The sequence below is a fragment of the Bos taurus genome, chromosome 8 (assembly GCF_002263795.3).
Source record: "Bos taurus isolate L1 Dominette 01449 registration number 42190680 breed Hereford chromosome 8, ARS-UCD2.0, whole genome shotgun sequence".
Lineage (NCBI taxonomy): Eukaryota > Metazoa > Chordata > Mammalia > Artiodactyla > Bovidae > Bos > Bos taurus.
Window position 1 is genome coordinate 84,007,214 of NC_037335.1, and position 27,996 is coordinate 84,035,209.

The 27,996-nt window shown below is 36.0% G+C and overlaps 2 protein-coding genes across 3 annotated transcripts in view; one reads left to right on the top strand and one right to left on the bottom strand.

Annotated features, from left to right (window-relative positions):
- CENPP (centromere protein P) overlaps window positions 1-27,996 on the top strand; it is a 235,597-nt gene that overhangs the window by 55,640 nt on the left and 151,961 nt on the right. For both annotated transcript variants that reach the window (NM_001105615.1, XM_024995503.2), the window contains 1 exon segment: window positions 8,515-8,611. In NM_001105615.1, the coding sequence (NP_001099085.1) occupies window positions 8,515-8,611 (97 nt within the window).
- Window positions 12,054-27,640, bottom strand: OGN (osteoglycin; the record flags this gene model as incomplete). Its single annotated transcript, NM_173946.2, is given in 7 exon segments — window positions 12,054-13,061; window positions 13,874-13,969; window positions 16,044-16,246; window positions 17,967-18,125; window positions 24,801-24,897; window positions 26,311-26,837; window positions 27,577-27,640. Coding segments are annotated over 6 exon segments (900 nt in total). The 3' UTR covers window positions 12,054-12,890.

Genomic DNA, 27,996 nt, shown 5'->3' on the forward strand with positions numbered 1-27,996 from the left:
ATCATTTTCCAAGAATCAATTTAATTAATCCCCATGCTGACTTCCACAAGCTACTTGCTCTATGGAGTTACTTACTATTCCAAATTTTAATAAATTCACCAAGATTACTTTAAAAGTAGCTTCAGTGATCATTATTTTTTACTCAGTGATCAAGACATGCCACAAATTGGTCACTTTCATAGACATATCACTAGCTTCCATGAAGACTAGGTTGGTGAGATCCCTCTGAGAAGCAGTTCCAGTGTGTTCTTTAACTCATGGTTACAGGGTTATTTGCCTGAATGACCAAGTATGGAGAGAATAAACCTCTCTACTGCTGTTTATATAGTCTCAGTTCAGTTCAGTCACTCAGTTGTGTCTGACTCTTTGCGACCCCATGAATTGCAGCATGCCAGGCCTCCCTGTCCATCACCAACTCTCGGAGTTCACTCAAATTCACGTCTATCGAGTCAGTGATGCCATCCAGCCATCTCATCCTCTGTCGTCCCCTTCTCCTCCTGCCCCTAATCCATCCCAGCATCAGAGTCTTTTCCAATGAGTCAACTCTTCGCATGAGGTGGCCAAAGTATTGGAGTTTCAGCTTTAGCATCAGTCCTCCCAAAGAACACCCAGGACTTATCTCCTTTAGAATGGACTGGTTGGATTTCCTTGCAGTCCAAGGGACTCTCAAGAGTCTTCTCCAACACCACAATTCAAAAGCATCAATTCTTTGGTGCTCAGCTTTCTTTGCAGTCCAACTCTCACATCCATACATGACTACTGGAAAAACCATAGCTTTGACTAGACGGACCTCTGTTGGCAAAGTAATGTCTCTGCTTTTGAATATGCTATCTAGGTTGGTCATAACTTTCCTTCCAAGGAGTAAGCGTCTTTTAATTTCATGGCTGCAGTCACCGTCTGCAGTGATTTTGGAGCCCCCAAAAATAAAGTCTGACAGTTTCCCCATCTATTTCCCATGAAGTGATGGGACCGGATGCCATGATCTTAGTTTTCTAAATGTTGAGCTTTAAGCCAACTTTTTCACTCTCCTGTTTCACTTTCATCAAGAGGCTTTTTAGTCTAGGGTAGTCTTTTTCCTGTCTACAGGAAGCTACAGATTACATGTGAAATAAACATCTATGTTCATATATCCTACCTGGCTAATGTTTAAAGTTAGTAATAAATGCACAGGAAACTATTTTAAAAGATTTTTTAAAATTATTTGAGTATGGTAAGTCCATCAGATCAGAAAGATGATTACGATTGGAATTTTTCTCACATTTCCTGCAAGGAGGGGTACATCATGCCATAGGCACCACTAGAATAAGTCAGGAGTCAGTGGGAGAGGGGGAAGCTGGTCATCTGTGGTTTCTGAGGTAAGGAAAAGGTAAGTCAAGGTGAACAGGCTTACACTGGCTAGTTTGAAAATTTTTAGAAGGCTCTGGGTCATAAAAGCTGTCACTAAATGCCTCTGGTACCTAAGCCTGGGCAAGTGGATAAGGGTATAGCAAATATAAAGGAGGTGGTTGAGATACAAGTTCTGGACTGGTTGGATCAAGTTAGAAAAGCACACTCAGGAGCAGTTGTTTACTATCTCTAAGAATGGGCTAATCTTGGGAGGCATAGTTTGCTCAGGGTTATCAAGACTCTAGACATCAAAGCATCAGAATACAGAAAATAAAAAGACATGATTAATGCAGAGCCCTCTCTGAGTCCTTTTAAAATCGAAGGCATAGATGTCAGTGAAACTAACAGAGTAAGTAAGTACCTTTGAAGATTCTATCCTCTCTAAAAGCAGCAAGAAAACTGGCCAAAACTGTCATGATCAGATTTTTTGGAATTCTAGAAATGAACCATCTTTGCATGAAATGTTTCCATTTTCAGTTTTCTTGAAGATATCTCTAGTCTTTCCCTAATTGCTCTCTGTTTCTTTGCGTTGTTCACTTAAGATGGTTTTCTTATTACTCCTTGCTGTTCTCTGCAAAGATTAGTCTGAAGTCTAAAGCCAGGAAACCTGATTCCTCTAGCTCCATTTTTCTCTTTCAAGATTGCTTTGGTTGGCTATTTGGGATCTTTTGTGTCTCCATACAAATTTTGAAATTTTTTTTTCTAATTCTGTGGAAAATGCCATTGGTAATTTAATAAAGATTGCACTGAATCTGTAGATTGCCTTGGGAAGTATAGTCATTTTGATAATATTGATTCTTCTAATCCATGAACATGGTATATCTTTCCATCTCTTTATGTCTTCTTTGATTTCTTTCCCCAGCATCCTACACTTTTTGAAGTATAGGTATTTTGTCTTCTTAGGTAAGATGCAACGGTAAATGGAATTTCTTCTTTAATTTCTCTTTCTCATCTTTCGTTGTTAGTGTATAGAAATGCAACAGATTTTTGTGTATTAATTTTATAACTTGCAGCTTTACCACATTCACTGCTGAGTTCTAGTAGTTTTCTGATACCATCTTTAGGATCCTCCATATATACTGTCATGTCATCTGCAATCCAATTTGGATTAACTTTACTTCTTTTTCTTCTCTGATTGCTGTACCTAGGACTTCCAAAAGTATGTTGAATAAAAGTGGTGACAGTGGACATCCTTGTCTTTTTCTTGATGTGACAGGGAATGCTTTCAACTTTTCACCGTTGAGTATAATGCTAGCTATAGGCTTGTCATATATGGCCTTTATTATGTTGAAGTATATACCCTCTATGCCCACTTTCTGGGGATTTTTTTTTTTTAACATAAATTGGTGCTGAATTTTGTCAAAAACTTTTTCCACACCTATTGAGATGTCCCTTGGACTGCAAGGAGATCCAACCAGTCCATCCTAAAGAAGATCAGTCCTGGGTGTTCATTGGAGGGACTGATGTTGAAGCTGAAACTCCAATACTTTGGCCACCAGATGCGAAGAGCTGACTCATTTGAAAAGACCTTGATGCTGGGAAAGATTAAGGGCAGAAGGAGAAGGGGATGACAGAGGATGAGATGGTTGGATGGCATCACTGACACAATGGACATGTGTTTGGGTGGACTCCGGGAGTTGATGATGGACAGGGAGGCCTGGCGTGCTGCAGTTCATGGGGTTGCAAAGAGTCAGACATGACTGAGCTACTGAACTGAACTGATTGAGATGATCATATGGTTTTTATTCTTCAATTTGTTGATGTGGTTTATCACATTGATAGATTGGCAGATGTTGAAAAATTCTTGTGTCCCTGGATGAATCACACTTGATCACAGTGTATGATCTTTTTAATGTATTGTTGGAAAAGAATTGCTAGTATTTTGTTGAGGATTTTAAATCAATGGAGTAGGATACAAAACCCAGAAATAAGCCCATGCACCTATGTTCAGTTAATCTATGACAAAGGAGGCAAGACTGCACAATATTCCTTCTCTTGTGTTCCCTGCCTAGAGAAGTTCCTTTAGCATTTCTTGTAAAGCTGGTTTGGTGGTGCTGAATTCTCTTAACTTTCGCTTGTCTGGAGAGCTTTTGATTTCTGCATCGTATCTGAAAGAGACTCTTCCTGGGTAGCGTATTCTTGGTTGTAGGTTCTTCTCTTTCATCTGCATAGACTTTTCTGTTGACCATGATGGGCTACTCCATTTCTTCTAAGAGATTCCTACCCACAGTAGTAGATGTAATGGTCATCTGAGTTAAATTCACCCATTCCAGTCACATCTATTCTATCTATTCTATTACTAGTACTTCTATTACTAGTCACATCCACAACTGGGTATTGTTTTCGCTTTGGCTCCATCCCTTCATTCCTTCTGGAGTTATTTTCCACTGATCTCCAGTAGCATATTGGGCACCTACCGATCCACGGAGTTCTCCTTTCAGTATCCTATTATTTTGCCTTTTCATACTGTTCATGGGGTTCTCAAGGCAAGAATACTGAAATGGTTTGCCATTCCCTTCTCCAGTGGACCACGTTCTGTCAGATCTCTCCACCATGACCCGCCCATCTTGGGTTGCCCCACGGGCATGGCTTAGTTTCATTGAGTTAGACAAGGCTGTGGTTCTAGTATGATTAGATTGACTAGTTTTCTGTGATTATGGTTTCAGTGTGTCTGCCCTCTGATGCTCTCTCGCAACACTTACGTGGGTTTCTCTTACCTTGGACATGAGCTATCTCTTCATGGCTGCTCCAGCAAAGCGCAGCCACTGCTCCTTACCTTGGACGAGGGGTATCTCCTCATGGCCGCCCCTCCTGACCTTGAACGTGGAGTAGCTCCTCTCGGCCCTCCTGCTACTGCACAGCCATAGCTCCTTGGACGTGGGGTTGCTCCTCTTGGCAGCTTCCCCTGACCTCGGGCATGTGGTAGCTCCTCTTGGCCGCCGCCCCTGACCTCGGGTGAGGGTTAGGTCCTCTCAGCCACTGCCCCTGACCTCAGGCATGTGGTAGCTCCTCTCGGCCGCCACCCCTGACCTCGGACGTGGGGTAGCTCCTCAATCTCAAAATAGACAGAATGATCTCTGTTCATTTCCAAGGCAAACCATTCAATATCACGATAATCCAAGCCTATGCCCCAACCAGTAACGCCCCAACTTCAGAAGCTGAAGTTGAACAGTTCTATGAAGAACTATAAGACCTTTTAGAACTAACATCCAAAAAAGATGTCCTTTTCATTATAGGGGACTGGAATGCAAAAGTAGGAAGTCAAGAAACACCTGGAGTAACAGGCAAATCTGGCCTTGTAGTACGGAATGAAGCAGGGCAAAGGCTAATAGAGTTTTGCCAAGAGAATGCACTGGTCACAACAAACACCCTCTTCCAACAACATAAGAGAAGACTCTATATATGAACATCACCAGATGGTCCACACCAAAATCAGACTGATTATATTCTTTGTAGCCAAAGATGGAGAAGCTCTATACAGTCAGCAAAAACAAGACCGGGAGCTGACTGTGACTCAGATCATGAACTCCTTATTGCCAAATTCAGACTTAATTTGAAGAAAGTAGGGAAAACCACTAGACCATTCAGGTATGACCTAAATCAAATCCCTTATGATTATACAGTGGAAGTGAGAAATAGATTTAAGGGACTAGATCTGCTAGAGTGCCTGATGAACTATGGGCTGAGGTTCGTGACATTGTACAGGAGACAGGGATCAAGACCATCCCCATGAAAAAGAAATGCAAAAAGGCAAAATGGCTGTCTGAGGAGGCCTTACAAATAGCTGTGAAAAGAAGAGAAGCAAACAGCAAAGGAGAAAAGGAAAGATATAAGCATCTGAATGCAGAGTTCCAAAGAATAGCAAAGAGAGATAAGAAAGCCTTCCTCAGTGATCAATGCAAAGAAATAGAAGAAAACAACAGAATGGGAAAGACTAGAGATCTCTTCAAGAAAATTAGAGCTACCAAGGGAACATTTTATGCAAAGATGGAATCAATAAAGGACAGAAATTGTATGGACCTAACAGAAGTGGAAGATATTAAGAAGACGTGGCGAGAATACACAGAAGAACTATACAAAACTTCATGACCAAGATAACCATGATGGTGAGATCACTCACCTAGAGCCAGACATCCTGGAATGTGAAGTCAAGTGGGCCTTAGAAAGCATCACTACGAACAAAGCTAGTGGAGGTGATGGAATTCCAGTTGAGCTATTTCAAATCCTGAAAGATGATGCTGTGAAAGTGCCACACTCAATATGCCAGCAAATTTGGAAAACTCAGCAGTGGCCACAGGACTGGAAAAGGTCAGTTTTCATTCCAATCCCAAAGAAAGGCAATGCCAAAGAATGCTCAAACTACCACACAACTGCACTCATCTCACACACTAGTAAAGTAATGCTCAAAATTCTCCAACCCAGGCTTCAGCAATACATGAACCATAAACTTCTGGATGTTCAAGCTGGTTTTAGAAAAGTCAGAGGAACCAGAGATCAAATTGCCAACATCCGCTGAATCATGGAAAAAGCAAGAGAGTTCCAAAAAAACATCTATTTCTGCTTTATTGACTCTGCCAAAGCCTTTGACTGTGTGGATCACAATAAACTGGAAAATTCTGAAGGAGATGGGAATACCAGACCACCTGACCTGCCTCTTGAGAAATTTGTATGCAGGTCAGGAAGCAACATTTAGAACTGGACATGGAACAACAGACTGGTTCCAAATAGGAAAAGGAGTACGTCAAGGTTGTATATTGTCACCCTGCTTATTTAACTTATATGCAGTGTACATCATGAGAAATGCTGGACTGGAAGAAGCACAAGCTGGAATCAAGATTGCCGGGAGAAATGTCAATAACCTCAGATATGCATATGACACCACCCTTATGGCAGAAAGTGAAGAGGAACTCAAAAGCCTCTTGATGAAAGTGAAAGAGGAGAGTGAAAAAGTTGGCTTAAAGCTCAACATTCAGAAAACTAAGATCATGGCATCTGGTCTCATCACGTCATGGGAAATAGATGGGGAAACAGTGGAAACAGTGTCAGACTTTTTTTTGTGGGGGGGACTCCAAAATCACTGCAGATGGTGATTTCAGCCATGAAATTAAAAGATGTTTACTCCTTGGAAGGAAAGTTATGACTAACCTAGATAGCATATTCAAAAGCAGAGACATTACTTTGCCAACAAAGGTCTGTCTAGTCAAGGCTATGATTTTTCCAGTAGTCACGTATGGATGTGAGAGTTGAACTGTGAAGAAAGCTGAGCGCTGAAGAATTGATGCTTTTGAACTGTGGTGTTGGAGAAGACTCTTGAGAGTCCCTTGAACTGTAAGGAGATCCAACCAGTCCTTTCTAAAGGAGATCAGTCCTGGGTGTTCATTGGAGGGACTGATGTTGAAGCTGAAACTCCAATACTTTGGCCACCTCATGCGAAGAGTTGACTCATTGGAAAAGACTCTGACACTGGGAGGGATTTGGGGCAGGAGGAGAAGGGGACGACAGAGGATGAGATGGCTGGATGCCATCACTGACTCGATGGACGTGAGTCTGAGTGACCTCCGGGAGTTGTTGATGGACAGGGAGGCCTGGCGTGCTGCGATTCATGGGGTCACGGAGAGTCAGACATGACTGAGCAACTGAACTGAATACAGTGGATGGTACATAGTAAGACTTCAGCCTAAGGAATGAGTGAACAAATGAATTGGCACTGTCCTAATCTCATCTCTGATATTTTCCTCTTCACTTGTCTCCTACTCCTCACTGTAGCCATTCTGAATACCTTGCAGTTCTTTGAACACAGTGTTCTCTTAACAGGGACCAGTCTTTGTCTGTACACCTTTCCTGTGTGCTTCCCCAGTAATGGAAAGTAGTGTCATGCCTTCTGTGTAGGCATTATTGTATAACGGAGTTCATGGGGTCACAAAGAGTCAGACATGACTGAGCGACTGAACTCTGCATAGAATTAGATAAACAGGGTGACAGTATATAACCTTGTCATACTCGTTTCCCAGTTTGAACCAGTTCATTGTTCCATGTCTGGTTCTAACTTGCTTCTTGACTTGCATCATGTTTCTTAGGAAACAGGTAAGGTGTTCTTGTATTACCATCTGTTTAAGAATTTTCCACAGTTTGTTGAAATCCACATAGTTAAAGGCTTTAGCATAGTCAATGAAGCAGAAGTAGATGTTTTCTAGAATTCCTTTGCTTTCTCTGTGATCCAATGGATGTTGGCAGTTTGATCTCTGTTCCTCTGCCTTTTCTAAATCCAGCTTATACATCTGGAAGTTCTCAGTTCATGTACTGTTGAAACCTAACTTGAAGGATTTTGAGCATTACCTGGCTTAGCACATAAAATGAGCACAATCTGTGCTCATAACTGTCCTCACCATACAACTACTGTACAGGAGTTTGAATATTCTTTGGCATTATGTCTCTTTGGGATTGGAATGAAAACTGACCTATTCCAGTCCTGTGGCCACTGCTGAGTTTTCCATATTTGCTGGCATATTGAGTGCAGCACTTTTAAAGCATCATCTTTTAGGATTTGAAATAGCTCAGCTGGAATTCCATCACCTTCACTAGCTTTGTTTGCAGTAATACTTCCTAAGGCCCACTTGACTTCACACCCCAAGATGTCTGGCTCTAGGTGAGTGACCATGCCATAGAGTTTTCGTGATCGTTAAGACTTTTTTTGTATATCTTACGTGTATCCTTGCCACCTCTTCTTAATCTCTTCTTCTTCTGTTAGGTTCTTATCATTTCTGTCCTTTTTTGTGCCCATCCTTGCATGAAATAATGACTAGGAACTAGTAACTAAGACCAGATATATTCTTTGTTATACCATGGATCATCAAATGAGGTATCAAGGAGGATGTGGCATTTGTGTGATGTCTTGAAAGATGGGTAGAATTTAAACATTTGAAAATGGAGAAAAGTGAATTCCAGTCTGAGAAATCACACAGGGGCACATACTCAAAAATGCAGAGTTTGGTATATAGAAATATATCAAGCAAGTACTTTTCAAGCTTTAGTGTCAGGTCTGTAAAAGGCAATAATAAAATAAAGCCAGATTGGGGGGGGGGTTCATTTAATGATATTTATTAATCATAGAACCTTGTATTTCTACAGAGCAGAAGAAAAAAGAGATCTGCTTATGTTTTTCCGAAGCCTACGCTTCTTTGTGGAGTGGTGTGACTATCGTAAGCGCACATTTAAACATTTCAAGGTAGAGTCTAAAGTCTTTCAATTTAAACATATATGGAAAGTGAAGCTGATGTCAATTTGGGGATTTAAGATAACATTCTTAAAGTTTTCAAACAATAGAAAATATTTTTATTGGCTTCTGGGATTTGCATTTGTTTGCAATAAATAGAGGAGGAATGCTTCTGTAGAAATCAGTGAACCATTTTCACTGAAAGAAAAATAATTATAGTCATATTTATTTTATAATATACATTTTGAAAAATTAATCTGTCAAGGATACTTGAAGTAAAATGCTAAATGCTAGTAAAGAATATGAGCTTAGAAGCCTTATAATGTCATAATGTAATCTTTACATTCTAAATCACTCTCTGTATTTAAGCTTCTTATTTATTGTATATTTCAAGTTTAAATATTGAGGTCTGATTCTTATAAAGTAATGCTTCTTAGGCCTAATGCAGATACATTCAAAGACATTTTTAAAACTCCCTGTTTTTGTTTGTCATAGCTAGAATTATGTTTGGCTACGTTGTAATCCTCTGACTCATGCTTAGCTGGATAGGATCAAATTACTGACAGCAGGGATCCACACAGAAATCAGTTCTAAAAGAGTTCACATGAATAATATGGCAAGGTTCAGGTTTCCTCAAAATCCTGAGTCATGACTTTTGTCATGACTATTGTTTTTATGACTGGTGCTAACACTCATTTATTTTGGATTCTTTCTTTAAATCATCGTCATCATCATTTGCATTTTATTTGGTTGAGCTAATCTGTCAAGCATAGGATTTTCTTTAGAACGAAGCATGCTGATTTCTGTACTGTACTGTGGTCCCTTGAGGAGTTCTCAGGATCATGTTGTTTACTTGCAGGTGCTCTTGAACAAGAACAGTTAAATAGCTCTTCTTCAGAATTGGTAAAATAGAGTAATAATTGAGGAGCATGCTGGCAGTTATGATAATAAATCATATCATATGGCCATTTACTTATACATTAGGATGAGCTGTGGGAAATGTGAGCACTGGTTCCATTTTCAAGCTGACTTTCCTTGACATGTTTTTAAGGCAAGTAGAGAAGTATAATTGGTGTGCTTTTCCTGTAGCAAATAAAGTGCTTATTTGAGCTGGTCTTTGCTGGTGACAAGGTTGTTAGAATGGAAAGAAACAGTCACATGGTTGTGCAGTCATCACCAGTGTTTATCTACAGAATGTTTTATTCATCCCAAACTGAAAACCTTGTCCCCATTAAACACTTAATTTGTCATTCCTCTGTCTCCCAGCTTCTGGGAACCATCATTCTATTTTCCATTTCTGTGAATTTGACTAAGTATCTTGTTCAAGCAGAATCATCAAATTTGTTCTTTTTGCCAGATTATTTCACTTAACATACTGTCCTCAAAATTTATTTATATTGTAGCATGTGTCAGAATTTCATTCCTTTTTAGCCCTGGATACTATTCTGTTATATGCACTTACCAAACTTTGTTTATTCGTTCATCTTTAATAGACACTTAATTGTTTTCACTTTTTGGCTATTGCAAATAGTCCTTCTCAAGTCATTGGTGTACAAATATCTATTCAAGTCTCAGTTTTAATTCTTTTAAGTATATATACCTGTGAGTGGAATTGCTGGATTGTATGGTAATTCTTTCTTTCAGCTTGCACCACTTTACATCCCCAACAGCAGGGCATGAGGCTTCCAATTTCTTCACATCCTTGCCAATATTCATTATTGTCTGGGGTTTTGTTTTGTTTTTACTTTTTTTTGTTTTTTGTAGCCAAACTGTTGGGTGTGAATTTCTATCTCTTTCTGGCTTTGATTTGCATTTCCTTCCCTAATGATTAGTGACCTTGAGTATCTTTTCATGTGCTAATTGTCCATTTGTATTTCTTCTTTGGAGCAATGTCTATTCAAGTTCTTTGTCCCTTTTTGCATCAGGTTTTTTGTTGTTGTTGAATTGTAGATATTTTTTTATATATTTACTTCATCAAATATGATTGGCACATATTTTCTTCCATTCACTGAATTGTCTTTTCATTTTCTTGATAGTGTTCTTTGATGTATAGAAATTTTTAATTTTGAAGTCCAGTTTATCTATTTTTTTCTTTTTTATCCTGTGCTTTTGGTGTCATATCCAGGAAATTGTTGCCAAATTCAGAGTCATACAGAATTTTCTCTTTATTTTTAGTAGGAGTTTTATAGATTAGCTCTTAAGTTTAGGTATTCAATTCAGTTTGAGTTAATTTTTGTGTATGTTGTAAGCCTGCAGTCCAACTTCATTCTTATACAAGTGAATATCCAGTTTTCCTAGCACCACTTGTTGAAGAGACTGTCTATTCCTAATTGAGTGGTCTTGATGCACTGAACTCCGGGAGTTGGTGATGGACAGGGAGGCCTGGCGTGCTGCGATTCATGGGGTTGCAAAGAGTCGGACACAACTGAGCGACTGATCTGATCTGATCTGATGCCTTTTTCAAAAATCATTTGATTGTACATGAAGTTTTGTTTCTGGTCTCACTATTCTATTCCATTGGTCTATATGTCTGTCCTTATGCCAGTATCACACTTTTAATTACGGTAGCGTTGTAGCTAAATTTTGAAATGAGGAAGTGTAGAATCCTCCAGTCTTGTTCTTTCTTTCAAATTTCTTTTGACTATTTGGAATTCCTTGAGATTCCATATGAATTTTGGTGGGTTTTCCCAGTTCTTCAAAATATTACATTGAGATTTTGATAAGGATTATTTTGAATCTATGAATTGTTTTGGATAGTGTTGACATACTAACTTTTCCATCTTTCATTCATGAACACAAGCTGTCCTTCTATTTATGCGTATCTTCTTTAGTTTCAGGAATGTTTGTAGGTTAAAATACTTAAAATTTTAATCTTCTGTTTCTTTCATTATCAGTGTCAAAAATAAAGCATTATCTATTTAAGATAATGGAAATGAGCATATTTTTACTTTTATTATTTTATCATGAAATGAAAAAACACCAATAATATTTGTTCTGGAAAGAGGATAGAGACCAACTTGATTCTCATTTATAATTGATGTTGGAAACAATGTTGGTTATTTTTATATACGCCCTTCAGACTTTTATTTCTAAAGCAGTGATAATTTTATATGCAACCCCAAAGAAGTGTGGAAGTTAAGAATTTTGAATGGGATTTGGGCAAGAGGAAAGTAATTTCAGGAATTTCAGTCTTGCAGCAGTGCCATTATAAATCATCACCATTAGATTAGAGATTAATTCTTATCTTTAAACATATTAGTTAATCATGGATCTTTAGAAAATGTTTCTGATATGCTTTCTTATGAATATATGGCCTATATTCATGAACATGAATGTGTATGGGTGGTTGGGAAGGTGGTGTGCAATAGTAATGCCACAGAATTTGCTTTGTTTTCATATTTTATATTTGGATAAATTTATTGATAAGATTCATTCCTATAGTATAAAAAATATTTTGTAGGTATGTCATAACTGAAAGACTTTACAGTGGAGAACTTTATGGCTATATTCTGAGAAACAGAGTGGACTTTCAGTTTTTTTAATAAGCATACTGATTTTGATGTGCCTAGCTTCCTAAAATGTTTTGTGGTGGACTTAGAATGTTGATTATTTAGATTAAATAAATTTTCGTACTACTTCACTAAAGCTTTTAATTGTGTAACCACAAAACAGAATAATTGAACATTACTATATTAGCTCTTTGTCAAGAGAGTAAAATTATGCTTTATTTGGAAAGTTTTGCTTAGGTATAAGACTATACCCTATTTCTCAGGCTAAGTAAAAATATAGTAGCTGCCTTAAAAGAAAGAAAACAGAGTTCCTACTTCATAATGAATAATGTATAAATCATAAAAGAAAGAAAAGTGAGAGATCCTTAGAAATATTCAGCTTTTCAAAGTCTTTGGAACATATGCCTTAAAAGCTTTAGGGATCCAGTGGAAGCCAGGAAAGACAGTTGAAAGTTTCTTGGACTTATCTTTTAACTTTGTAACACTTCTTAATTTTGGGTATTTATATAAAAACGTACCTTTTAAGTGTTACTCTATTACGAACTACAGGGATTTTGTAATTCTGTTCAAATATTTTCACATTTCTGTTTTGAACTTAGAGATTCAATCTTACTTTTTACTTGTTGTTATATATAAGACTTTTTTTTTAACATTCTTGCTTAAAGCATAAGTTCCTTCAATAGTCAGATGCAAAATTAATATTAAATATTTATGCTCCTTTAGACATTGTTGAGACAGATTATAAGTATGTGTGTACTTTAGCTATGCTGCATTGATAGTGGTTAAATGTATGACCCTATAGGCAATCTTTTTAAGCAGATAAAACTGTTGGGATGTTTTCCCAGGATGACGGGGTTGCCCTCCAAGCGTATCTCTTCAATGCGGTCCCGAATATAACTGGTGTCATTAGCCTTGCAGAATGTATCATCTGTAATTGAAGTTATGTTGTTAAACTGGAAAACAAAAGGGAAAAATCATTTATAAACTCCAAATCATCCTTTTGTATGCTATGTAATGAGGTCTGGCAGAATATTTTATCTGTCGATAAAAAGTGATTTTTAAAATATGGTACATACTGTATATCTATCTTCATGGTAATAAAAAACCCTGTCTGAGCAATCTGAGCCTCCCTTTTTAATGTCTACAGTATTACTTTGAAAGAACAAACTACTTGCTTTTTCTAAGAATAAAACTCATGTATGTAACAAATTTCTGAGTACAAATAAGATTGTACTAGCTGGAAAATGTATCCTGTTGTATAGTGTCAACTCAAAATGGGTACTGTGTCCTTAAATGTACTTTAAAGAAGTAAAAAGAACAAATGAGAATTCTTGTGATGGTGAAAGACTACTTTTAGTCTCTTTTTATTGCCTCTTCACTTTTCTATTACCCTTGATGTTGGACAATAAAGTCAGCTGGGAAGTCTCCAAAAGCAAGTGTTTACTGCTATTTGGAGAAAGAAACATAAACCACGTCTTAGTGTCCCCTAACTTCAAATCCACATGTCAGATTAACTAGGAGATGCCAGGTACACACCTGGAGACAAGCCATCCTGTAAGAGCAGACCTCATACCTGGTGTTACTGATCCTTTGGCTTTGCTCTGAATAGAACTGTGGCTTCTGGGCAAGAGAGAGCATTTGACTAAATATTAATGCTTTTGATGGGCAACATTTACATATAAGTAAGTGAATTTCCTAATGAATTGTAAGATTGACCCATAGTAATTTGAATTAAAGTCTGATACTGTGAAAGGAGCAATCATACCTGAAGATGAATTACACGCAGACTTTCTGGTAAATTAAGAGGCACAGATTCCAAAGCATTGTGATCCAAGTAGAGGAAGGAGAGGTTATGCAGTTTCTGTAAGAAAAAGGTGCTTTTGCTTGAGTTGATACCTGAGATCAGTGCATTTTTTCACGACTCAAGCTATATACACATATATATAAATATACATATGTATAAAATACATAGATATAGTCATGTATCAATACTATTAATCATTGGTATGGTAGTTTTTGATTTGGTGGGATTTTTAGTTTGCTGTTTTGGTTTTACAAGTAGTGTATTTCAGTCCTTTACAAAGGGCAATAGAACCCTAATGCATCCCCATGTCTGTCTACTCACCTCACATCTGAATACCCAGTCATAGCCAGCCTCAGCCCTCATGTCAATTTCTGGGGCTCTTTAAATTTGTCTTTGGAATAGGTGATGATATTAATGCTTATGCAGGATTGTATTTGGATCCTGGTACTGCTATAACCTCTCTTGAATCTCCAGAACTTTCCATTTCAGCTCCACTAACTTATAGTAGAATGAATATTCCTAAGAGATGTGTGTGCTTGTTAGTAAGATATCTTCCAAAGCAATGTATTAAATACGTGGCTGGGTATGATTTTTCTTTTTACCCTGCTAAGGGGTCTACATTAGATTACTCTCCATAATCAATAACCCATTATTGTGTATAATTCTGTAGTTTCAAGATATAGTTTCCCCTGACAGTAATGTTTTACCTTACTTTTGATATACATCCTATGGCAGAATTTGGATTCTATTTTTTTTTTTTTTTAGAATTAATTTGTTGTTATTTTAATCCTTTCTTAAGCATCCTACATGTGTGCTTAGTCACTCAGTAATGTCCAACTCTGTGTGACCCATGGAACCCACCAGGCTCCTCTGTCCATGGGATTTTCCAGGCAAGAACAGTGGAGTGAGTTGCCATTTCTTACACCAGGAGATCTTCCTGAACCAGGGATCCAACCCAAGTCTCCTGCTTTGGTGGATAGATTCTTTACCACCTAGGAAGCCCTCTTAAGCATCCTACGACCCATTATATAAGAATCAAGCTCCTGTCTTCCCCAGTGGACCTCTTTACATGGATTAGAGTGACTTGATTTTACGTGGCTTTTGCAGCCTTGGCCATTAAGCAAAACTAGAAAATAGCTGACTTTATCATTTTGATGCCAATTTGTCATTCATTAATCCCTTCTGTAATAAATGCGTAAAATAGTCAAATACTTCTTTTGTAAATGTTGACCGGCTCCTGTAGGTCTTTAACATACCAGTTATTCAAAGGTTTACCTCCTCAAATTGTGTATGTTCAAATTACAAGCATTTTTTTGTTTGTTTTTAAAATAAGGCCAGTTTCTGAAAGTCCCCTAAGAGTTCCTTAACTTCTGAGGAACTGTTAGAAATTGTCAAAAGGAGCTACAATCCTGTATTTTGAGCAAGGTCTTCTGTTGCTAACCAGTAGCATGATTATCTCAACCTTTTATCTGGGGTTTCTTCCAGGACTGGGAATGAGTACTTCAGATCTATGGAAGTCCTGGGCTGAGGTGATTACTTCTCTGTAGACTGCATTTTGAGACAACCTGGCTACCTAAATCAAAGTAAATCACCTTCCCTTTTTCCTGAGCATTTATTTTCTTGAATGATTAAATTAAGAAATATATTTAATTTTTACTACATACAGAATTTTGTATTAGGTGCCATCATGGAATTCAAAAGAATATTTCCCTACAGAATTCTATGGGCTAATACTTTTAAGTATTAAAAATAAAATTCAGTCTTTACAGCATGATTTTTCTGGTGTTTATGAATTACTAATACTGTAGGGAAGAAGAAACACAGGAAAACTTCCATTTTGAGGTTTTGGAGACTCTTGGTACCATGAGTCTTTGTCTATATAAATAAATATTTGCTGTGTGAACAAAGGAAAAAGATGTGACACCAGGTAGTCCCATGAAACCAAATAAAGTTATTTTAAGTGAGGTACAGGCATAAGCTAGACTTGAATAAGCCTAATAATATCACTATTTATTATGTAATAGTTTTAAAACAAAATTCTAGGCTATAGTTTCTTCTTCTTTTATCATGTTATTATTGGCTGTATAACAATGATATTATATTGTGCTCAGTCATACTATAAAATACTTACTTTGAATGTATTTGCTTTGATTCCTCTACTCTTGATTTTGTTATATTTTGCATTAAATAAAGTAAGCTTGGGAGGGAGAACTGGAAGCTTCAGTAGTTGATTTTCAGCTAGTGTAAGTTCTTCTAACAGAGAAAGTTTTGAAAAAGTACCGTCTTCTATGTCTTCAATCAAATTTCCCGTAAAATCAAGTCGTCTTAAGTTAGCTTGAAGGAAAAATATACAAACAATACAGAAAAAATTTTTTTAATACATGAAGTTAAATTCTTAATTGTGTGGACTGAGGAAAAGCATTTATTTAACAGGTAATTCAAATTTCTTTTATGTTTAGTGCTTTGCAGAACATGTACAATTAATAGCTCAGTAAGTTTTATTGAATGAATACTCAGCATGTACTCAGTGCTTGACACTGATGGCATTTCTCACTGGAGTTCTAGAATTTCAGGTTTGGAAGGGAACTTTAAGTTAATAGAGTCCGTCCATCCTTTTTTGTTTGAATTCTGAGTATGCTCAAGTAATATGAAAGAAATTCTTTGTTGCAAATTATGGAAGGCAAGCATTATGTTTGATTGAATAGAATCATGTAAATATTTGTGAATTTCTTGCCATCCTGTTGCGTTGTGATTATGGGTTTGTTTTGTTTGCATTAGTTGCTCAGTTGTGTCTGACTCTTTGCAACTCTATAAACTGTAGCCCACCAGGTTCCTCTCCTCTGTCCCTGGCATCCTGTCCAGGCAAGAATACTGGAATGGGTTGCCATTCCCTTCTCCAGGGGATCTTCCTGACCCAGAGATTGAACTCAGGTCCTCCTACATTGCAGGCAGATACTTTACCATCTTAGCCACCAGGGAAGCCCCTGTGATTGTGGGTATATTATCTTAATCTCTCCATGCCTTATTGCTTAAAAACAACAAAGGCAAAAATGTTCCCTATTTTGTTAATGTGGTACATACTGAGAGAGAAATTCAATATGTGTGTATGTATGCATCACTTTTGTTCTGTCTGGGATGATAAGGAGATATGGTCACTTCTCACTATTTAAGGTAGTCATCTATAAAGTCGACACAAATGCTGAATTAGTGAATATGGAACCATTGCTCCTAGGGAATATACGGATTCGAGCCTTTCATCACACATTTTCATCAGCCAATCAGAAAATTGTATGTGTGTTTCTTTTTTAAAGGCATCTTAAGCACTGTAACTCACTGTAACTCACTTAGATGAAGACTACTTAACACGTGTTTTCTCTGGAAGGCACATCACAGCCTTCTTGCAGTTAGAAATAATATACAGCACTTCAACACTATATTTAGGGAGTGTTTCAAACAGCAAAAAAAAAAAAGCCAAAAAATGAAAAGTGAAAAATATTGCACTAAGTAGACTGTAAACGAGGTACTTGTTTAACGCTGAAATAAAAGACAAAAAAAGCATCTTGTTCTACCTCACCTGGATGACTCAAATTTTTTGCCACAGGCATGTGCCTGTGAATAACCCTGAAAGTGCCAGAAGTATTTATTTTGGGGTTACAAATAAATTTATAAAGTAGGTGAGTTTGAAAACATAAAATCCACAAATAATGAGAAACAACTGTATTCAGTCAGTTGGAACTACCAGTGACAGCATGAATTCAGGATGGTTAATCTTGTCAATGTGTAGTGGAGCCAGTGTGCATTTCTTGGTATCATTTTCTTCAGAAGCCCTCGACAAAATTGGAATATAGGAAACTTTTCTGGAATGAGTGATCCAGGACTTGGACTTGACTGCAGAAGTAGTTGCTGTGTGTGGTGCTCATAGCAACACCCTCCTGGCAGGATACTTAAAATACCCCAACAGTGACTATCCTACGTGTGACCTAGAAACTTGTGTTTATATGAGTTAAATAACTAACATGAGTTAACACTAATATTTTATTTAAAATTAGCTTACGTATGTCTGCAAAATCTTTGGCGGTCAGCTTTTTAATTTTGTTGAATCGTGCATAAAGATAGGCTGATTCCTTTGGCAAAGGTGGTACAGCATCAATGTCAACTTCTTCACAGTATACAGAGCCACTTAAACAAACACATAGCAGGCATGTGGGCATTTCTGAATTGGGAAACAAAATCATAAAAATCAATAATTTAAAAATATCTGACCTCTAGTATTAAAATTCTTGCTATCATGAATGTTATTACTAATTCGAAAAGATACTTTACACAATTATAGATGATAACAGGAAAGATGTTATGGCCATATTAGCTAGTGATCTATATTGTATCTGGTAACTCAGCATAATTTTATTTTAAATTCTGTAATACACAATCTCTTTTATTCTCCTGTCTGTTTTGGCAATGATCATTTATTTAATTGCTGAATTGATTGACAGTTACATTTCTTCATTTGTATCAAAAAATCATAAAGCTGGACTTAAGGTAAGCACAAGCTTGATTTATCACTTGGGGTAGTGCAAACACATTTCTCATGAGTTTGTTGTTCAGTTGCTAAGTCATGTCCTCCTCTTTGCAACGCCATGCACTGCAGCACACCAGGCTCCCGTCTCCTTCACTGGCTCCCGTAGTTTGCTCAAATTCATGTCCATTGAGTTGGTGATCCTATCTAACCATCTCATCCTCTGCCACCCCCTTCTCCTTTTGCCTTCAATTTTTCCCTGCACGAAAATCTTTTCCAGTGAGTCAACTCTTCGCATTAGGTGGCCAAAGTATTAGAGGTTCAGCCTCAGCATCAGTCCTTCCAATGAAACTAATTAGTCAAAGTATGAACTTGGAATCATAGAGAATGTTGAATTTTAGCTTCGTAATAATCTCCTCCAATCTCCCTTAAACTTAGATTCAAGTAAAAGTCATTTCCAGCAACAACAACAGCAACAAAAATTTGGAGTCATTGTGAGCACTTTTAGAATCCCATTGCACCCTGCATCATTTTTTTTAATTTAAATTTATTTATTTTAATTAGAGGCCTGTATCATTTATTGTACTTACTTGTCATGCCTTCATCCTAGAAGAGTTCCTTAGTCTTTGTTTTTTATATCTTTTTACTGTTTTGGAAATTTTTGAATTTTTTAAAAATTTATTTTCAGGGCATTTATTTTGCAGAATGTCTTTCAACTGGGGTTTATAAAAAAGGTTCCTCATTTTTGGCAGGAATACTACAGAAATAATGTTTCATCCTCTGTGTCATGTATCTGTCTCATTCCTTACAATGCTGTCTTGGGTAACTTGGTTCAGTTGGTGTCTGCCATGGTTCTCACCCTGTAAAATTACTGTTTTTCGCTTTGTAATGAGTGTGTACCTTCTAGAGAAGTACTTTGAGATTCTAAACATCAGGTTTGTTATCAAACTTTCATGTTTTAAAACTCTAGTTTTCATCTATTGAGTCTTACTTGAATCATTTATCACTGGGATAGTTGCCAAATAATAATTTTTCTGATTCCATCATTTCTTCTATATTTGTTAGTTCACATTCTGATATGAGGTGGAATGTTCCCTCCTTATTTATTTTTGTTGGTATGAACTTATGAATTCCTTATCCCATGGGTCATATGTTACTGTCATATTTATTTTGATAATCAAATTGTCCCAGATTAGTCGACGAGAACTCCTAAACTCTGTTTTATCATCCCATAGCCTTTTTGTGATTCAGTGTTATACAATGAGTTGCACATATTTAACTTGTAAGATTTATAAGTTGGATGTCCATCACCACAATCAAGATAATTAACGTATCCATCACTCCAAAAGTTTCCTCATGCTCTTTGGTAATTATCTCTCCCTCACAGTAACCACTAATATCCTTTCTGTCATTATCTTAATATGTTAATATTATGAATATATTAAGGACCAGAAACTTAATATATTATGCAGTATATACTCTTTTGTCTGGCTTCTTTAACTCTGCATAATTATTTTGAGGGTCATCTATTTTTGCATTATCAGTAATTCATTTCTATTTATTATTGAGTTCAGTCCAATTTATTCCATTCTGTCAGTAGACACAGTTTATACAGTCATCTCTTACATATATTTGGGTTGTTTCCAGTTTTCAGCTATTTCAAAGAGAGCTGCTATGAACATTAATGTATGGACTTATCGCTTTCATTTCTCTTCTATAAATACCTAAGCATAGAATGGCTGTGTCTTATTATACATATATATTTTACGTTTTGGAAAAAGTCCTACTAAACTGTTTTCCAAAGTCATTGTGCCATTTTAAATTCTCGTTAGCAGTGCATATAAGTTCCAATTGCTCCGCATTCTTTCCAACATTTGGTTTGTGTGGTTGGACTTTTTGATTTTAGCCTTTCAAGTAAGATGTGTTGTGGTATCTCATGTTTGAATTTACATTTTCCTAATGACTAATGTGCTGAGCATCTTTTTATATACTTATTTGCCATCCACATGTTTTTGTGTGTGTGGAGAAGTGTCTACTCGTGTCTTTTGCCTGCTTTTTAAACGGGTTTTGCATTATTAGTTTTGAATTATATATATTATATAGATATAAGTCATTTGTCAGAATATGTTTTGGAGAAAATGTTTTCTCCAGTTTCTGGCTTTTTTTTTTTTTTTTAATTTTCTAATCAATGTCTCTTAAAGAGCAAACATTTTTTATTTTAATGAATAATAATTGATTCCCTTATAGTTCATGCTTTTTGTACTGGGTTTAAGAAATCTTTGCCAACCACCAAGTTTTATCCTGTTTTCTTTTAAAAGTTGAATAGTAAGTCTTGATATTAGGTAGTGTAAATTCTCCAAATTTATTCTTCTTTAATGTTATGTTTCTTCTAGGTTCTTTTCATTTTTATATAAATTTTAAACTCAGCTTGTTAATTACTTAAAGCCTGCTAGAATTTTAATTGGGACTGCATTGAATCTACAGATGAATTTGGGGAAAATAGACATTTTAATGATACTGAGTTTTCTGGTCCTTGAATACAATGTATCTCTATCTATATATTTAGGTCTTTTTAAATATCTCTTACCATTATTGTCTGGATTTTAGTGAATAAATCTTATACATCTGTCATACATTTATACATATATTTTTTTTATATTTTGATTAAAAAATTAAATGTCTCTACTATTCTTTGAGAGCTTACTTATTTTCTGGCATGCTGAGATGTCCCATACCAATCCTTGCCCTTTCCCTGCCCCAGGTCTGAAATCAGCTATTACTTTAAGAAGTACCAGTCCATTTCAGTGGAGAATGGTATTTAGAAACCAAGATTTGGGTGTGCATGTGCTCATTGCTACTGGGATCTCATTGTTCCTAGGATCTTTCAGCAAAGAGGACTGGGAAATATATTTATTTTTATTTTGCTCTCTTTTCATATATAATACAGAGAAGGAAATGGCAACCCACTCTAGTATTCTTGCCTAGAGAATCCCGTGGACAGAGGAGCCTGGTGGGCTGTTGTCCATAGGGTTGCACAGAGTCGGACACGACTGAAGCGACTTAGCATGCATGCATGCATTGGGGAAGGAAATGGCAACCCACTCCAGTATTCTTGCCTGGAGAATCCCAGGGACAGAGGAGCCTGGTGGGCTGCCATCTATGGGGTCGCACAGAGTGGGACATGACTGAAGCAACTTAGCAGCAGTATGTATAATACATACATACACATGTATATGTTTTTATACATGGACACACTACACATGGACACACATGTAAACATATATAATATATATGTACCATATGCTCATATAAAACCATAAACATATCATATGCATATATGCACATACACACTCATACAGGGAAGCAAACATGTTTATATCTTTTTCTGTATATCTGTATACAAACCAGGAGTTGATGCTGATACCTTTCATTCCAGTCCATTCCACTCCATTTCCATAGTGTTCCTTCTAGCCTTCCCCCTGACCATATCTTTTAACACCCTTCTCTGATTATGAGAGACCTGATTCTCCTGATCCACTTTGTATTTACTTTACTCAATCCTAGAACACACGTTAAGTAGTTTCATTATTGTTAACCTATAACACTATGGAAAACAAACCTACTCATTGGAATTTTAGTATTTGTCTACTGAAAGTATACATCAAAATACTGAGTTACTTCAGTTAGATTTCCCTTCCTGTAATGTGTTATGTTGCTCATTTGAAATACAATTAAGTTTGTATTTTTCTGTTTGTTTGTCAGTTTGGGTTCTTTTTATCTTATCCTTGTTGATTTTATTTATGAATGTACTATATTTATTTGCTTATGTGAATATAATGTTCTAAAATCAGATATGCACAAAAAGTGTGCTCAGAGAAGTTCTGCCACCTTTTCCCTGTACCTATAGTTCCTGTCTCCCCCTCCTTCCACCCCTAGTCCATCTGTAACCCATAGGTAACTAGTCTCAGCTTAATTGCCCTTCTTGAATTTCTTTCACACAAGTGTATCTTCTCTTATATCCCTTTCATTTTTAGAAGAGACAGCATACTGTAGATACTCTTTTGCACTTTGGTTTTTTTCACATAATCTCTTCTAGAAATCAATCCATATTCATTATATAAATCTTCCTCATTCATTTTTACCACTGCATAGCATTCCGTAGGTAGATGTACCATACTTTATTCAACCACTCTTCAATTTATGGATAATTAGATTGTTTCCAATATTTTGCTGTTGCAAGCAATCCTTCAGAGATTTTGCATATGTATTTTCTTACTTTTGAAGGTATACCTTTAGGATAAATTCCTAGAGGTCAGTTGCTAGGTCACAAAGTAAATGCATATTAGGTTTCATCAAATATTACCAAATTCCTCTCTGTTCTACCAATTTGCATTACTATCAGCAACATATGTCAGTGTCTGATACCACGCAGGTTTTGCCAGTGGAATATATTAATATATTGTCACACTTGTGTCAGATAAGTTAAAAAATTTTATGTCAATTTAAATTTCCATGTGAGATTGAACACCTTTTATGTGTGTAAGGGTCATTTTTATGTCATTTTGTGAATTGTCTGTTCATACCTTTTGCCCATTTTACCCATGGATTTTTTATCAGTTTCTTTTTCCTGGATTTTTACTTGTTCTTTATAAATTAGAGATATTAACTCTTTACAGTGCTGTATATTGAAAATATTTTTCTCAGTTTTAAGCTGTCTTCAGCTTCATTTATGATGATTTTTGCCATGCAAATGTTTTTCATTTATGGAGTCAAACTTACTGGTCTTTTCTATTATCATCTCTGGATTTTGAGACATCCCACAGTCAGGTAATCTTCTACTATTTAAATGGTTTCACTTTTTACATTTAGACCCTAATTTATTTGAAGTTTATTTTTCTGTATAAGAGGGATATAATTGTATCCCTTTTCAAGGTTGTCCCAGACTCAGTTTTTAAAAACATCATCTTTGGGACTTCCCTGGTGGTCCAGTGGTTAAGAATCCATCTGCCAATGCAGGGGACATGGGTTCAATCCCTGGTCTGGGATGATGCCACATGGCACAGAGCAACTAAGCTCCTGAGCCACAGCTCCTGAGCCCACATGCTACACCTATCGAAGCCTGAGCACCTAGAGCCTGTGCACTGCAGCAAAGGGTAGCCCCATCTGCAACTAGAGAAAACTCACGGACAGCAATGAAGACCCAGAGCAGCCATACATAAATAAATAAATATTTTTTAAAAATAAAAACATCATCTTTGCTTCAGTGATTAAAGATGGTCCCTTTGTTATTTACTAAATTTCTATATGTATTTCTTTCTGTCTGTGGACATTCATTCATGTACCAGTATTATACTTATTTTAAGTTTGGAGGCTTTAAAGTATGTGCTGATAGGTGATTTCATGCAGATCTGATTTTCCATCTGAACTTGAGGATCAACCTTACCCAACTCTTTAAAGAAGTTTATTGTTACAGATTTAGGGAGAACTACCATCTTTGTAATATTAAATCATCCTATCCACGAGCAAGAAATGTCTTTTAATTTCTTCTAGTCTATTTTCACTATGATGCTTTTCAAATTTCTTGAGATATATTTTCTGTTTTGTTTCATTTTAATTTTATTGTAGCACTATAGAAATTAGTGTGTGGTTTTTTTTTCATATTGTCACGTGAAATAATGGTCTGTGAGAGAGCAATAATAAACCAAATAGAAACTAATAAGTAGTACTTTGTAATTTGTTATTGTTTAAGTTTTCTATTGTTTTAATTGAAACATACATTATAATTACGTATATAACCATTTCTCCTGTGAATTTCTTAAAAGCAAAAATAATATTTTATTTACTTTATCCTCAGACTACATGTGAAAGTGAAAGTCGCTCAGTTGTGTCCAACTCTTTGGGACCCCATGGGCTATACAATCCATGGAATCCTCCAGGCCAGAATACTGGACTGGGTAGCCAGTCCCTTCTCCAGGGGATCTTCCCAACCCAGGGATTGAACCCAGGTCTCCTACATTGCAGGCAGATTCTTTACCAGCTGAGCCACCAGGGATTTGCAACTAATTGGAATTTAACAAGTATTTCTTGAATTGATTTTATATAGATAGAAGCACACACTTTACAGAGGCTAAACCCAAACTGAACTTTGGTTGTTCTTGAATGTTCCTATTCCATGTTTTTCACTCATAACGTGGAATGGCAAATGGTGAAAATTCACAATATACCTGTTTGACTTTATCATTGGAGATAAAATTCCACTGTTTGGATTTACTGTATCCTGATGCAGTTTTGAACTATAGCAGATAAAGTTCCATTGTAAGCTACTTTTTAAAGCTCCTTTTAAAAATAGGATAATAGAGTATTCATACTTACCATCATTTTCTTTCTTGGGGGGTAATGGCGTTATAGTCTCATCTTTTTGTAATTGAAAACTTTTCTCATCAGGTACTATTATCATAGTTTCTTTTTCCTATTGGAAAAATAAACGTTTATTTATAATTATTTACAATTTGGTAATTTTGGTATTATTTACAATTTGGACTGTAAAACTGAGGGATTACAGACAGCAGTCTCCCATAAATGTTCTGGTTGAACAGTCCTTCCACTCTCCATTTGTCTATTAAGTGCTGTTGAATTCTGCTCCACTTCACAAATATCTTGGTCCCTGTGTTTAGAGAGACTCCTAAAGCAATGTAAAGAGAAGAAGCAGAGAACTTTTTTACTTACTACTTTTTAGGGACCAGGAGATTTTGAAAGTATTCTTTAAACTGATTGATAAGATTGAAATCAGCCATGTGAGCCGACAGCTTGTTATAATAGGCCTTTTTTTTTTTTTCTAAGCACCTGGGAAGCATGACTATTTATACATATATTATTAATATATACATATATGATAATAATAATACTAGGATATTAGCCAACTTCATTGAAAGAAATTGTAGTATTAACATTTGCTCATCTGTACTGAAAAAAAAGAATCTATTATAACTGTTCACTCTTAAAATACTTATCATCTTATTTACAGTAGAGAACTTTTGAAGGAATCAACATTGTTAAGTATTTGGCTGCATCTCTTATTTTCCATTTTGCGTGTGTGTGTGAGAGAGACACGTACAGACACACTGTAGGAAGGCAGCAGATCCTTATGTGCTGTATTAACTTTTCCTTTATCCAGTATTCATTTCTGTGTTCCAGTAAAACCACAAGTAATTACTTAGTCCCTGTGCAAGCAGAATATGAAAAATGTGGTAGGAAAGTCATCTCTGTAGACAATGACAGTGACAGTTACTTGGTAAAATGATAGAGCCTAAGTTGTTGAAATTGATTGAAAATCATGCTGCATATTAGTAGTTTTAATTTTTTGATACTGTGTAGTTGACATACATGAATTATTATGAAATCCTGTAGATACAAAATAAGCAGTACTCTTCTATTTATGTACTTGAACTACTTCTTCCTAAAATAATAAACCTTAAACTGGTAATCCATCTTTATTTCTCCTAATACACATTTCTCCTGTTTTATTTTAATATGCAAATAAAAGGCACTATGTATTGTGACTTAAATGTAAATCTCTGCTGATAAGAGATCATCTTTAAATTGAATTTTCCTTAAATTGTATATTTCAAATTTTAGTTTTCCTTAAATTTTATGTTTTGGTTGTTACAGATACTATTTGGTTATCACAGAGTCTATTTATTAATTTGGGAAGCATGCATACTTTAAAAATATAATTTAGGGACAGTTATTTTGAATTGTTTTGAATCATTTCAAGTGCTTTTCCTTTCCTCTTACCTTATCAGACACATTCAGAAAAAAACAAAAACATGCATTTAAATGGGTGACTATTTTATAAATTAAATTTAGAGTAGAAATAAAATACCTTAGTACTTTTTCCATCCAGGTATTTATCCTCATAATCTTGGCTAAAAAAGGTTTCTTCAAGATTATCTGTTCCATAATCATAGATAATGCGTGAATCCTGCTGAGATGGTGGTGCTGGCTTTATCAGAGGCACAAACAGGAACAGGAGAAGTGTAGATTGCAGAGTCTTCATTTTAATAGAAATTAAGGTGACTGAAAACTAATAAGCTAGTGGCCTGCTGACTGTGGGACAATACTCTCTTTTTCCCTGGAAATAAAAATGCAGACCATCGAAGCAATATTTAAAAGCTTAGAGGACTTTTTGGCAGGGTATACGCAGCAGGGGCCAGCGAACAGTATTTAACCCTTTGTGATCTTTAATTAGATGCTAAAAGTTTTTATGTATCAGTGATATTCTGAAAAATAGTTTCAGAAAATGGTTTTAGTTCTTTTTCTATCAAAAATCCAAGCAATGTTGATAATTTCAGTTTTTTAATAATTAGGTACCTTGAACAAAGGTACGCAATTGAAGTCTTCTTAGAATACCTGTAATATAAACAGTTAAAATGAAGACCCATGATCCTGTCTCATGTGAGTTAAAAATATCATATTTCAGCTTTGCTACTTTATAAGAACTCCTGATTTGTATTGGTATGAGCAGAAACAAGTTCCAGGAACAGTTTTAAAACTTAAACTTTAAATTTAACATTATGAAAAATAGTCATTAACACTTACTTTTAGGTGATACAGAATATTGAAAAAGCCATGATTTCAAATTCCTCAGTTTCATAATTTCCATAGATATCATTATTTTTAGGTAATAGCATTTCTTTTAAAATTTAAGGTATGAAAAATGCAAAAATAGTATTGCAGACTAGAAAACTAATAGAACTTTAATCAAAGATTTCAAGAGAATGAAATGGGAAAGATTCTTTTAGGCTCACCACTGGATTTTATCTGGTGGTACACATTTTCTGCTTTTTCTTAAGTAACTTCAGACAGAATCACTCAGAATTGCTGGTGCTGCATTTTAGATACTAGTTTGTCAAAAAAGTCAGTGGTTGAAATTAAGCATAACATGGTTTTGTGACTTTTGCAGCACGCTGTTCTTGCCTGCATGGACATTCAAGTTATGCGGTGATATACTTAAGTGCTTGTTAAAAAATAGTTATCCGAGGTAACTGAGACTTAAAAAGATTTAAGATTGCCTTTATATTTACTAAGATTGTTATATGTCACATTTTAACAAACAATATTTAAAATAATATGTGAGAAAAGAGCCTACCGTTGTAGCTGTTTTGAAGTTTTTTGTGGTTTTCCTCAATAGATGGTCATGGCTTGCATTAGCCCCAAGTGGGAGGGTGAATGAGAAAAGCTGTGGAGTGATTTCAAACTGTTGAGTAGAATTTCAGGGCCCAACAGCTTTAAAAGCAGTTTCCATGTGGTAGAGATCTTTGCCAACATTCTTTCTGCAGGGTGAAATGTAGTGTGTTGTACTAGAGAACTAAAATATTTGTAACTGCTGTACTCAGATTGCTTCCACTGATTATCATAAACTTCTGTTATTTTTTACCTTATGTAATAAATACTCGTAGCACAAATTATTTTTTAGTTTAGTCATTTGAGGCCCACTTCCCCCTTTATTTTGTTATATGTAACAAAAACTCAACTGTCAGAATCAGCTTTTTAAATATAAATGTTACAA